Consider the following 13,193-nt stretch of genomic DNA (forward strand, 5'->3'; position numbering starts at 1 on the left):
GTATTTTTTGTTCAGTGGCCACAGCATTGATTCTGAAACTTTAGCTCTAGATATCCAATGATTGATGAAGTTTTCTTTGTCTTTATCTTCAGTCTGGCCCAGTCTCACTGAAGCAGAATAAATCAAAGTCTAACCCTAAAGTTTGCGAAAGAGTTGACTCAGTAATCATTGAGAACTTGGCTGGCAGTTTTCCTCACAACTTATCATCACAAAGAAAAGGGTCCTTGACTAATCAGGTTGCTTGGCTAAAAATATTCCTCTTACAAAAAGGATCTGTCCTTGTTATTAGTGCAGCGTCTTTTGCTTGATTACTGATTTGCCCTCATTTGCTGTGTAAGATGCACTATAATCTGTGCATCCATGTGTCTGGTTGTGGTGAATCTCCGTCATCCTCTCAGTCTTGAGAGGATCTTCCATCCATCACTCCTGTACCAGATTTCAACAAGGGTTTCTAGAACTTGCTCTGAGCCCTCATTAAAGCGGCAACCCCATTCAGGCTGCCCCGTGAATTTCAAACACGCATTTTTTTCCCTTTGAATAAAACATTTCATCCCGAGGGACGTTGCTATATTTTGTTGAATTATCTGCAAGATCATTCTTCTCTCTTGAACCTCTGTGACATCCAGCTTCATTTTTTTTCTTCCAGCACATCCTCGTCTATCTCAAAGAAGTTGACCAGACAGTTGACATCCGGAGTCTGTTTAAAGCTTTTTGAGCAGCAAACATTGAATATGTACGAGTTGTTGGATTAACAACGAGATTTCCCTCCAAAACTGTTCTCAAATGTTTCAGACAATAAAAAAAATACTCTTAGTAAAACTCACACTAAGATTAGGAAATGGTCACACAGTATACAGGGCTGGCTCTTTGGTTATTTCATCCAGAATAGGACTGGAGTTTGGCATAGTTTAGCTTTAAAAACTTAGTGATTTAGCAATCATTCTAAGTTACATCCTGGCAGATGTTGCCAAAAGTTCTGATCTTCAAATCTTTATAAATAAAGAAACCAGCAGGAAAAACTTTCTCTAAAAAGTCAGTATCAACATTTATCGTTTCTTTTCCAGGCCAAGCAGGGTGCTGTGCCTCCAGAGGAGCAGGGACCCAGCATCAAGAACCTGGACTTCTGGTCCAAACTCATCACGCTGATCGTCTCCATCATCGAGGAAGACAAGAACTCCTACACTCCCTGCCTAAACCAGTATGTTTCTAGATTTTCTAGGGCTCCAGATTAACTTCTTCATTGTAAGCACTGAGGCTACTAATGTTTTACTCTGAAAATATATTCCTTTTGTCATCGCTGTGTTTCTGATATCAGTCCTATAAACTGGTCAGGTTAAACTCCTCACTTGCTGAACATGTGCTATTTGATAGACGCTACTATTTACCAATGTTCCCTCAATGCCTCACATGCAGGCTAAATTAAATGCTAGCCAGGTGGCTGCAGTTCACTCAGACAGCTGTGAAACCAACAATTAGTTGGAAAAGAATGAAATAAGGCATTCTGCTGTCAGATTTGGCCAAATTGAAGGCATGTCATCCATATGAGTGAACTTTTCTTCAAGCAGAGCATAATTTAAATGTCAATACTGCAGTCGATCATCTTCATTTAATTGTAGGATGCCAAATTTGTGATCTAGCTCTAGCAATGCAGTCGACATTGTGGCAGAGTGTAGTGAGCTGCTTTCTCTTTCTTTTGGCCTGCAGCTGAAAAAAACTGCACCATATTCTACCTGTTGTTGTTGTTGTTGTTGTTGTACTAACTGGTGATTTAAAAGTTTTTCTTATTATTGGGCAGGATTCATGTGGTGGAATCATATGATTGTTTTTCCAAGCCTGTCAATATGATAAATGTGTTTCATCCTAGAACCATCTAAATTTAAATCATTAAAGAGGAGCGATTCAATTTCCCTGAATTTCTCTTATTACCTCCTAAAACTGCACTCTGAGACTTTCTTCTGCTTGCCTCAGTTTCATATAAGTTCTTTCTCTCCATCAAGGTTTCCCCAGGAGCTCAATGTGGGTAAAATCAGCGCTGAAGTGATGTGGAACCTGTTCGCTCAGGATATGAAGTACGCAATGGAGGGTGAGTACAAATCGGTCATGAATCTTCTGAGCTGACAAAGCTTGTCACAGTCACTGAAGAACCTTTTAGACAGCTGCTAACAGTGGTTTTGTGGTTTAAGCACTAATGACCGAAGACACAGAGGACAATAAACGTAGTTTGTATTCAGAGGGTTGAATTGAATGTCTAAGATTTCAAATTTTTTCGTTTAACTTCTAGGAGTTGAAATGCTTACAGAACTTACCCACTGCAGGTAGCAGAATATGCTGTTTTGGGGGGGAAACACTTTTTGCAAACAGAGAAGTTTGTGTCAGTAATATTAGATTTTAGAAAAATTGGTGTGATTGGGCATCTTTGTTGATTTAATTGAATTTATTTAAATTTGTGGGTAATCCTCATTTACAATAATGTTTTGTAACAGTTTAATATATATATATATATATATATATATATATATATATATATATATATATATATATATATATATATAATTACTGTTACTCTGATCCCCTATCCATTTCTAGGTGTGTTTTTTTTTATTTTATTTTTTTTTTGCTCTTGTTATATTTTTAATCACTGTTGCCTCATTTTTCACTGCAAAATAAAGTCCTGCACCTCTATGGACTAACAGCACAACTAGAAGGACAGAAGCTGAAGCTGAATAAATTGTGATCATGAATTGACCAAGTATTTCGAAAGAACCCATTTTAGGTGGTTTGTAAAACTTTCCAGTTGCCCAGAGTATTAAAGCTAAAAGCAGATAAAGTTCAGTACAGACTTGAGGGGCTTAAATTCAAAGCATCATCATCCTGAGGTCGATATAACCTGAAGCACCAGTCCAGTACAGAAGTGAAGTAATGTGGCAAACATTTGCATTAATGACAGCTATACAAAATCTGACTGTGCACTTAAAGACCACAATTACATTCAACAAGTCCATTAGGATGGCTGCAGTGACTTGGTGGTTAGCACTTTTTCCTTGCAGCTAGAAGATCCCTGGTTCTTTCTTTCTTCTTCCCGGGATCTTTCTGCATGGAGTTTGCATCTTATCCCTGTGCATGTGTGAATTTTCTCCAGGTACTGCGGCTTCCTCCCACCGGCTGAAGTTAATTGGTAATTCTAAATTATCCGTAGGTGTTAGTATGATTGTTTGTCTCTGGCGACCTATACAGGGTGTCACCTGCCTTCCCCCTAAGTCAGCTGGGATAGGCTCCAGCCCCCTCGCGGCCCTAATCAGGATTAAGCAGTATATAGATAATGGATGGATGGAAGTCCATTAGGATGCTTGCTACACTCCGGGTCACTGCGTCTGTTTGCACAGTAGATCTGCTGTAGTTCCGGATAACCATACTTTAAACACAAACTTAACGTGGATTAATTTTGATCCTGTCTACAGAACATGAAAAAAATCGCCTGTGCAAGAGTGCAGATTACATGAACCTGCACTTTAAGGTCAAGTGGCTGTACAACGAGTACTGCAAAGACCTGCCTTTCTTCAAGAGCAGAGTGCCTGAATATCCTGCGTGAGTATCGCCTTGTTTTACACAGAAACACACAAGGAAAAAAATCAAAACATGCAGGAAATCACCCATTTTACAAACGTTGCTCTCCATAGGTGGTTCGAGCCATTTGTCATCCAGTGGCTGGACGAAAATGAGGAAGTGTCTCGCGACTTTCTGCACGGCGCTTTGGAGAGAGACAAAAAAGATGGGGTAAAAGTTTCCAGCTCTCCTCCTTATCTCGCCTTCAGTCCTCTGGAAATGCTGAGTCGCTGTTGTTGTTCAGGCAGAATTACTGTAATCCATCCTTTGTGCTTCCTCTGTCACACACAAAGTTATCGTCAAAAAGTTTCATCCTCCCTCCCTCCCCCCTCTCTGCCTCCCCCCTGTGATCTTCAAAGGCAAAAATAGAAGCACGGACACAGCGGTGCAGACGGGGATTCTTTGGAAGCCTTTTTTTTTTTTTTTTTAAAAAGAGTATCTGAGATGTGCACAGTCTTAGGGAGGAAGATAACTCTGTTACAGCAGGACATTGTGAATTAATGGCCTTCTACAGTTTTGACTGCAGGAAAGCTGTCCTCACCTCATTACCCAGACTCCCTGGAGTAGCACCTACACACTCACCTCTAGCCAATTAGGAACCAGACGCTAACCAACAGCCAATTACAAGGAGACAGACAGGAGCTCCCACCTGTCACTGGATGGCTGTTTAACTGTCTGTACAGCAGGTTTTCTCTGCCAGACATGTCCTGAAACATATCAAAGCTCCAGTTTAATATAGCATCTAATAATCCACCTATATGGTCCTATCTGTGCAGGGGTCACATCTTCCTAGCTTCCTTTCAATCCCAGCTTCTCATCTGCTCCCCAGAATTGCTCTTAAAGTTTCCCCTTCTCATGCTTTTTATCCTGTAATTTTTACCACCTCAGCTTTTAATCTTCCCATGCATCTTTTCCACCCCTGCAGTTCCAAGTGACGTCAGAACACGCTCTGTTCTCCTGTTCAGTGGTGGACGTCTTCTCCCAGCTCAACCAGAGCTTCGAGATCATCAGGAAGTTAGAGTGTCCGGATCCGCAGATTGTAGGACACTACATGAAGCGATTTGCCAAGGTAAGTTTACTTTTTGCAATAAAAACACCAAAGAGATCTTAAATTGTGTAGTTTACTGCACTTAATTTTTTAAATTCTGTAATTTAACTGTAGCTATTCCCTGATGATTGATCTTTTTTGTTTTCCTCTGCAGACCATCAGCAATGTGCTTCTGTCATATGCTGATATCATCTCCAAGCTGTTTGCAAACTATGTTACCATGGAGAAAGTGGTTAGTGACCAAAGACATGACCTATATTGAGACATTTATTATATCTTTACTTTTATTTTTATCCTCATTATACTTTTTGTGACTTTTGTCCTCCTTCTTCCAGGCCTCATCTTAACTAGCTGCTGTCACATGTACATTTCCCTGTTGAGGACTCAGTAAAGCTTATCTTATCTTATCTTATCTTATCTTATCTTATCTTATCTTATCTTATCTTATCTTATCTTATCTTATCTTATCTTATCTTATCTTATCTTATCTTATCTTATCTTATCTTATCTTATCTTATCTTATCTTATCTTATCTTATCTTATCTTAGCTGAGCTGAGCTGAGCTGAGCTGAGCTGAGCTGAGCTGAGCTGAGCTGAGCTGAGCTGAGCTGAGCTGAGCTGAGCTGAGCTGAGCTGAGCTGAGCTTAGCTTAGCTTAGCTTGTCTTGTGTAGAGTCAGCTGGACTCAGTCAATGGCAAAATATCATACCTATTATTACTCTGTTATTATATTAGTTGTATCGCAGGTTTGAAAATGTTTTCGTGACTGTTTCAGATATACATGTGCCATCTTTTTCCAGCCCTGCATCCTGATCAACAACATCCAACAGCTGAGGGTTCAGTTGGAGAAGATGTTTGAAGCTATGGGTGGAAAAGACGTGAGTGATTCAGCTCCAGATATATTTATATAAGTTTTTGTTTTCATGGCTGCATAACCTTCCTGCCCGGTCACCTCGACCAAGCTTTGTTTTCTTGTTTGTACTTCAGCTGTGTGTGGAGGCGAGTGATATCCTGAAAGACCTGCAGGTTAAGCTCAACAATGTCATGGATGATCTCAGCAGGGTCTTTGCTGTCAGGTAGAAACACGCTCACGCACAATTCTATACAAATATAAAGTACAAGCTACATCTCTGCAGCACGTACTGAAACTTACTAAAATAATCTTTTCCACTACAGTTTCCAACCTCATATTGAGGAGAATGTGAAGCAGATGGGAGACATCTTGGCTCAGGTGAAGGGAACCTCAAATGTGGGAAATGCCAGCAGTGTAGCCCAGGATGCTGACAATGTCCTGCAGCCAATCATGGAGTTCCTGGACAGCAAGTGAGACAATCTCTCAATTAACTGATTGTAATCAAGGACTGCTCAGTTTTAGATGCATATTATTATGTAACCTTTTTACCCAATGCTAGACAAACTTGTGGAAGACTTGTTTTAGTCTTATGGATATGCTGAAAGGCTGAGTTAGCATAGTTTAGGGAACGTGTGTTTGTGCAGAGTGTTTAAATTCTATACTGTGTCCCTTTTCAGCTAAATAATGGAAGTCTCATGTTTCCAGAATGTGTCTTTCAATTTTTCTAACTTCTCAAAATACTGCAATCATGGCTCATTTCATCATGACTGTATAACTCGTGGTTTTAATCCTGTTCTAAATGCGCTGTTTCGGTGTCTGTAGCTTTAAATACAGTTGAGTTGCTGCAGTCCACGCCACCTTCAGGAAGAAGACTCTTTCTGATTTCTAGTATTGACAGCACAGAACAGTTGATAGTAGCACCAAATACAGATGTGTGACACCAGGACTTTCACTTCTAACTTTCTCTTTGAGCAATCATGTTACATGGAAATATCATTGAATTTACAGCACAGACGTTAAGCTTGTCTATTGGTGCAGAGCCGTAGCTTGGAAATGTCTCTTAAGTGACTGCTGGTTAGCATGTTGTCTTAATGTGCTGCCTTTCAATATCTATTTCACATTTGTTTTGTTGTCTGACTACAACAACAACAGAAAAAACCTGCAAATGAGAACGTTTTTTTTGGAATTTTTGCTATTAAAATGCAGTCCCTGTGAGCACAGAGAGCAGGAGAGAAGCAAACCGATGAGTTTATGTTGCACTAAAACACAGATGGCAAGATGAAAACACATTAATCCCAAGCGTTCTTGTTTATTGTTTTCAAATCAGTCTTAAAGTTTCCACCATCTCTGAATGTTCCTTAGCTTTACAGCTTCACCAGAGCTCTGACCTGTGAGCATAGGTTACAGGTACCGTTAGCCACATTAGCTGCACAGTGCATTATCACTAAGGATTTACATATTATTGTGGTGAAATTGCTGTCAATAATAAAAGTACTGCACTAGATCTTCTCACCAGAGCTGAGGAGCAATTACACCAGCAAACCACATGTGGCAACTTTCACTGTAGGGAATTTATACACGGATCATTCCAACTTCTTTTAGAGACAAAGAGATGGTTTCAAAGGCATCCATGGGTTTCTCTGACTCTTTATGAGTGTAGAAGTAGTGACATCTCCTAAAATCTGACCCTTTGTGTTTTTCTGAAAAGTCTTCTTTTGATAATGAGAGGATTCCTAGCAACCACCGCTATTTCTATCTTCTTTTTATGATGCCTGCCTCCCCTACCGCATAATATTCATCTCTGCTTTCTTTCTTGTGTCTCTGTCTCCCGCCAGCCTGACTTTGTTTGCTAAGATCTGTGAGAAGACGGTGCTGAAGCGGGTGTTGAAGGAGCTGTGGAAGCTGGTGATGAACACCATGGAGAAGACCATTGTTCTGCCGCCGCTCACAGACCAAACGGTGAGAGCACACAGAGGAATCAATACACAAATGCACACAGAATAAATGGTAAACCATATAGATTATATTAGAGGATAAATGTGCGCATGCAGACACATAGAAACACAAGCTTAGTGTGAATGTTCCGACAAAGAGAGATGAATTTTTCATGTTTTCTAATGGCAACGACAGCGATAAGCAGAAAGAATGATTTACAAAGCACCTAATACACATAATCCACACATGCACACGTGCGTTTTTTACACACTCCTCCAACTGCCAAGCCGGCATCAAAAGAAAATGGAGAAGGAGGTGGCGAATGAGGAAAGGGAATACAAAGACAGACATTTCGTGTGTGTTCCAATTCAAGATGTTGTATAAACAAAAGATGAAACTGCTTTTGCATCACATCTATATCCTCCTCTCAGCCCCTACACACACTATTTTCAAGATTGTCCCCCTGTGCCTTCATTCTTCCAAGCAATCAAGATGAAAACCCTTTTAAAAATCTGAAAAAAAAGAATAAAGGATTGCACCATATCATTCTGACACCAGCTCATGGCTGCTCTCCAGTATGTCAGCCAACAATTATTTGGAGATTTCTGATTTGTGAGTAACTCAGTGGCAGAAACACTTTTTTTTGCCCAAAGGATCTGGCCTACTTCCAAAAACAGTCATACATTTTGGAAAGCAGCCTCTTGTTTTCTTTTTTTTGGTTCTTGTTTGTTTGGGTTTTTTTGTTTTGGATATATGTGTTCTTATGTATGTTTGGTTAATGACTAAAGAGCCTCATATCACTGATAATAATCTCGTGTTTTTACAGTCGCTGGTTCGTTTTCAGGAGCCAGTTTAGTTTATCTCAGGGGGAACAGAGAAATGAAAGAAGTTTTGAGTGACAAATTCTTAATTTAAAGTTGCTATTTAAAGCTAATTTGCCATATTAGCAAGAGATTTGATACAGTAAAGAAATTTAGTTGTGGCAGCTGCTCAGTTTTCAACCTGTAGCTACTCCAGGATTTAGACAGGTGTCATTTGGTCCCTCCAGCCCTGCGGCCCGAACTTGTATTTTTGATTGATGTGGGGCTCTTTGCAGCTTGACTGACCCTTCTCTCTGGTTGTTGTTGTTGTGATTACTATTACATCCTGCTCCCACCGCTCTCCCTCCACAGATGATTGTAAGTACAGCACTCCTGCGTGTCTGTCTGTCTGTCAGTCCACGGTGGTCGACTCTCTGCTATATGTGGCTGCGATCTTCCCCTGTTTTCTTTCCCCAGCATCTCACCGTCTCCGATCTGTCCATCCTCTCCTCTACTTTCTCCTCATCTCTTCTCCAACTCTGTCTCTCTGTTTGAGAAGACAGAAGCATGGTGCATTCCTGACTCGTTCTGATAGGTTCCACCTCTTCCCCTCGGCAATCTTCACCAATCAGTGCCCCCCTGTTCCCTCTTTTATTCTGCTGTCTTCTTCTTCCTGAACACTCTCCTCCACCAGGAAGTGGTATTCCTCTTTTTGCACCTGGTGTTGCCTTGTTTCTTCTTCATGCATTGTGTCCTTATACTGGGACTCTGGTGGGGTGACTCTGATCTCTCGGTGGCTTGGTATCTGGTGTCCAGCCTCCCCCTTTTTCTAATCCTCTCCCCCACTGTCCCCCACCTTTCCCACCTTTCCTTACCTGTTTGAACTGTGTCCTGCCCTCCCACCCCCTACTGTGGGTTCGTTGCTTGCATCTGATCTATTTCAACACTGCAGTCTTCTCTCAGTAAACCGTACAACACTGTACTGCACTGTATGTCTCTGCAGACCTGTCCTGTTGGTCGGTCCTGGTTTGGTTTCATGTTCTGTTGTTACTTTGATGATTGTAATGATGATTCTTAAGAGCGGTTGTTGGTTTTGGTTGATGTTGATTAACAAAGTGCAGTCAGTGTGCTGTGTAAAAATGCTAATGATGTCTTAAAGCTCTATGGGATGGCTTCTGGACGGAAAAATGTTCAGGATGTCACACTTTAAGATGTTTGAGAATCTACTTGATAGTGCAGTAGCAGAAAAAAATGCAGTGCTGCATAAGAAATGATGCAGTTTTTATTTCTAATGAACAAGATTGGTGCATTTTTCCAGCAATGTGATTTGTGATGTTGATTTATTGTCAAAAATCATTTTTAAAAAAAGCACAAAATGATCCGTAAGTGGCACTTTGGACAGAAGTCATCACATAGAGCTTTAATGTGTTGAATAATGCATTTTTTCAGAGTTTCTTCTTGAAAGGAATAGTTAAACATTTAAGAAATATAATGTTTATTTGCAGAGAATTACCTTAGAAGCTCTCATGTCTGTCGACTAAATATGGAGCTTGAGCTATAATTTGGCATAAAGACTGGTAACGGGGAATCACAGCTAGCCTGGCTCACTCCAGAGTTTTGAAAATATCTGTCCAGCAACACCGATAGAACTTAGTCATTATTCTCAGTCTCTGGTGAAAATAATGTCTTTTTTTCACCCTGTTAATGTGTTTTAATGGTGTTTGTTATCAGAAAAAGGCCCAAATTCAGACTGCCAGTGTTTGTGATATAACAAACATTAATCAGAATGTTACAAAAATGTGCATTTCCATGTATTTGATTGGCAAATACATAGTTCCACTTCCAAAAACATTTATCCGATCACATCCAACGAGTAACGTTACTCTGTATGCAAAATTAAACTAATGGTGTCCTTTCTTCGGCTTCATGTTTAATGGACAGACCTGAGTATGATATCAAGTTTCCTTTTCTACCTCATACAAAGAAAGACAGTTGTACTTAAATTGTACAAAGTGTACTTTAACTACTCTTTAATTGTGGGTTATATTTTATTTTACTAATAGGAGAGGTTGTATGATAAATTGCATTCAGCTTTTTACTGTTTTTCCAATATTACCTCTGCCTCTTGTCACTGTTTTCGCTTTAAATAGATTGTAAATGCATTACAAGTGGCCTAGCCCCAATATCAAACCGCATAGTGTGGTACCATTGATGTAGTCTGCTATAAAAAGTCTCAGTAATTATCATCAGAATGGATTTGAATGCATCAGAGCAAAGGCAAAAATATCACCTGCATATTTCTGTGCATCATTTGCTCGTCATAATGTTTGCTGTTATTCTTTGGCAAGCAGCAACTTGTTAGACATTTTTCTGTGTCATAACAAGACACAGAATCTTCCATTGCTCTGGAAAGCAAAACAACTAACTGACAAAAGGTGACATCTCTGGCAGTGTCGTCAAATTTTGTCTGCATTTTGCAAAGCAACAGATGCACTTTTGATATCACACTCTGATCTAGCCAGTGAGGGTGAAGTCAGACAGCAGGGACTGGCCACTGCTTGAAGTATTAACCACATGCTCTCTTTCCAGGGGAGGCTGAAGAGTGCTTCTCACAGTGATGTAAGGACTAAACCCCTTCAGATCAATGTGTCTCGTCTCTCTCCTCTATGTCCACTCTGCGTGTCTATGTCTCTCTCCCTCAGCCCCCCAGTCAAACAAAGCAGTGGAAATACCGATTTTTCACTTTTGTGTTTACACTCTAATTCTATGTAGTTCTGTGTATATGCTGTGAAAATACCTCTATCAGATGCTGCACTGCCAGCCTCACCATGATGTACATGCAGACATTTGAGACTTAAATGCACCACAAGTAATGGTCGCTTTAACCTCTGAACCCCAAGCCTTTCATTGCTCCGCTCATATTGGTATTCACTGTAAGCTAATTTTGCAGTGCAATATAAAGTCCTGCATCTCTATGGAAACAGCACAACCATGGTTAGAGGCAGTGAGAACTCCAAAGTACTTTTTGTGCAGTACAGCAAAGTTCTAATGCTATAAAGCATCAAAAAATATGTATATTTAAAAGGAAAATTTCTTTTGATTTCTTTGATTTATTTTATAAATATTTATAAGAAATTAAATCAAAATTCCAACCACGGGTGTTACCAGTACTTGAAAATATGGTAACTCTACCACCTTTGTATCTTATAACTTACATTTTAAATTGTTTTTGCACTGATTCACACTGTGCTCTTTGTGTAGCACAGCCTGCAGTTCAGCCTAAAAATCCCATAATTTTTGTTACATGACTGTTAGTCGCAGCTGAGTCACTAGTGGCTTCTCTGTTACGCCAAGGAGTGCAGAATTTTTAGTTTTTGATAGAATTTTTTTTATGAAGACGTGGAAAAACGTGATTATGACGAAATTTCACAATTTTCACATTTTTCCGTCAGAACAGTGCGTCGCAAATTAGTAGTTCAGGGACTAAAAGCTGAAAATTGGACACTTCTTTCTGTTTTCACCATTTCTGGCTCTGATAAATGCTGTAATTTTGGTGACCGTTTCTTTAGATCACATGCTTTTTTGGGGTTCAGAGGGTTAATTTGAGTCCGATTTCATAAAAAACATGCTCTTTTGTAGCATGGTAGTTTGGCTACATCACTGACACACAAGAGTAAGGAAAAATAGGGTGTGGTACAACTGCCAGCAACATCACAGTCAAATCACAGAGCTTCAGATAAGCCACTGATGATTAGCATTTGTAGGGGCAGAAAAAAAAATGGCATTGAAATGATTGTTAGACTGATCACAGCAGCCTCTCCAACAGAAAGGGGCATCTATCTGCCCTGTTTTGTAATAATTTAGCACAGTGTGGCCATGGAGAAAGGCTGGATTACTCTCACAACAGAAATATCAGCAACACAGACTCACACAGTTTCTATAGTGGACGCTGTTTTTAGAATGAAATTCCTCCAGGAAACGTATATGTTGTTCAGTTTTTTTGGTGTTGCTTGTAGGACTAAGAAAACAAGCTACAAAGAGTTTATTGTAAAACCATATTTCATGTCTAAGGCTGTAACCAAAGATAAGAGGTGAAAGTGCTGTCGGCAGCATTTAGTGATATATTCTATCACCAGAGGATTGCATTAGGCTGGACTTCCAGTAAAACCTGCGTACATCACAGTGCAACTGTACAGATGCTACGTGTGTGTGTGTGTGTGTGTGTGTGTGTGTGTGTGTGTGTGTGTGTGTGTGTGTGTGTGTGTGTGTGTGTGTGTGTGTTACTGAGTGCACGTCTCCTTTCTTGCCCTCACTATGAGCTGAGTCACTTTCCCTTCTTCTTTGTACTGAGATGTCTCACTGTGTGTTTGTGTGAATCTGTGCGGCGGAGTGTAATGTTTTGGAATGAATAAAACACAGATAAGTGTGATAACAGCACTTGAAAGGAAAAAGTACCTTGACATCTGTAAAGCGGCTTAGAGTGACTGTTTGTGAATGTGTGTGTCAGAAACGTCGCTGTCCTCTGTGTGACACTAAGCCGTTTACCGCTGCCCTGTTTTGTCATGATAATAACAATGCTCTCCTCTCTCTCTGCTCGTCTACCTTTCTCGTTTCTCCTCCTTCTCTTTCCGTCTCTTCCAGGGCACTCAGCTCATCTTTAACGCTGCCAAGGAGCTCGGACAGCTGTCCAAGCTGAAGGTACGCTATGTTTTCTGCACAGTGGTGCTCTGGACCTGGCATCAGGGCTTTATACCGACACTCTAATCGCTTAGAAAATATGAAGAAGAGCGTATAAATGGACAGACTGGTCATTTTGCTTCTTTGTGCTTCTTCCACTGTCATCTTAAAGGAGCATATGGTTCGAGAGGAGGCCAAAGCACTAACACCCAAGCAGTGTGCTGTGATAGAGCTGGCTCTGGACACCATCAAGGTACAGATTCCCTGTTCTACTTTCA

The 13,193-nt window shown here is 40.3% G+C and overlaps 1 protein-coding gene across 8 annotated transcripts in view; it reads left to right on the forward strand.

Annotated features, from left to right (window-relative positions):
• The window catches only part of unc13a (unc-13 homolog A (C. elegans)), a 63,279-nt gene that overhangs the window by 32,288 nt on the left and 17,798 nt on the right, over positions 1-13,193 (forward strand). For 4 of the 8 annotated variants that reach the window (XM_055013961.1, XM_055013965.1, XM_055013968.1 and 1 more), the window contains 12 exons: positions 1,065-1,198; positions 1,998-2,083; positions 3,459-3,585; positions 3,678-3,774; positions 4,529-4,672; positions 4,806-4,883; positions 5,451-5,528; positions 5,638-5,726; positions 5,827-5,973; positions 7,339-7,462; positions 12,880-12,936; positions 13,088-13,168. In XM_055013961.1, coding sequence (XP_054869936.1) covers positions 1,065-1,198; positions 1,998-2,083; positions 3,459-3,585; positions 3,678-3,774; positions 4,529-4,672; positions 4,806-4,883; positions 5,451-5,528; positions 5,638-5,726; positions 5,827-5,973; positions 7,339-7,462; positions 12,880-12,936; positions 13,088-13,168 — 1,242 coding nt within the window. Of the gene's footprint in view, positions 1-1,064; positions 1,199-1,997; positions 2,084-3,458; positions 3,586-3,677; positions 3,775-4,528; positions 4,673-4,805; positions 4,884-5,450; positions 5,529-5,637; positions 5,727-5,826; positions 5,974-7,338; positions 7,463-8,610; positions 8,617-10,827; positions 10,858-12,879; positions 12,937-13,087; positions 13,169-13,193 lie in introns of all 8 variants that reach the window. The other 4 variants (XM_055013955.1, XM_055013964.1, XM_055013966.1 and 1 more) reach the window with 2 other exon arrangements.

The sequence above is a fragment of the Amphiprion ocellaris genome, chromosome 2 (genome assembly GCF_022539595.1).
Source record: "Amphiprion ocellaris isolate individual 3 ecotype Okinawa chromosome 2, ASM2253959v1, whole genome shotgun sequence".
Lineage (NCBI taxonomy): Eukaryota > Metazoa > Chordata > Actinopteri > Pomacentridae > Amphiprion > Amphiprion ocellaris.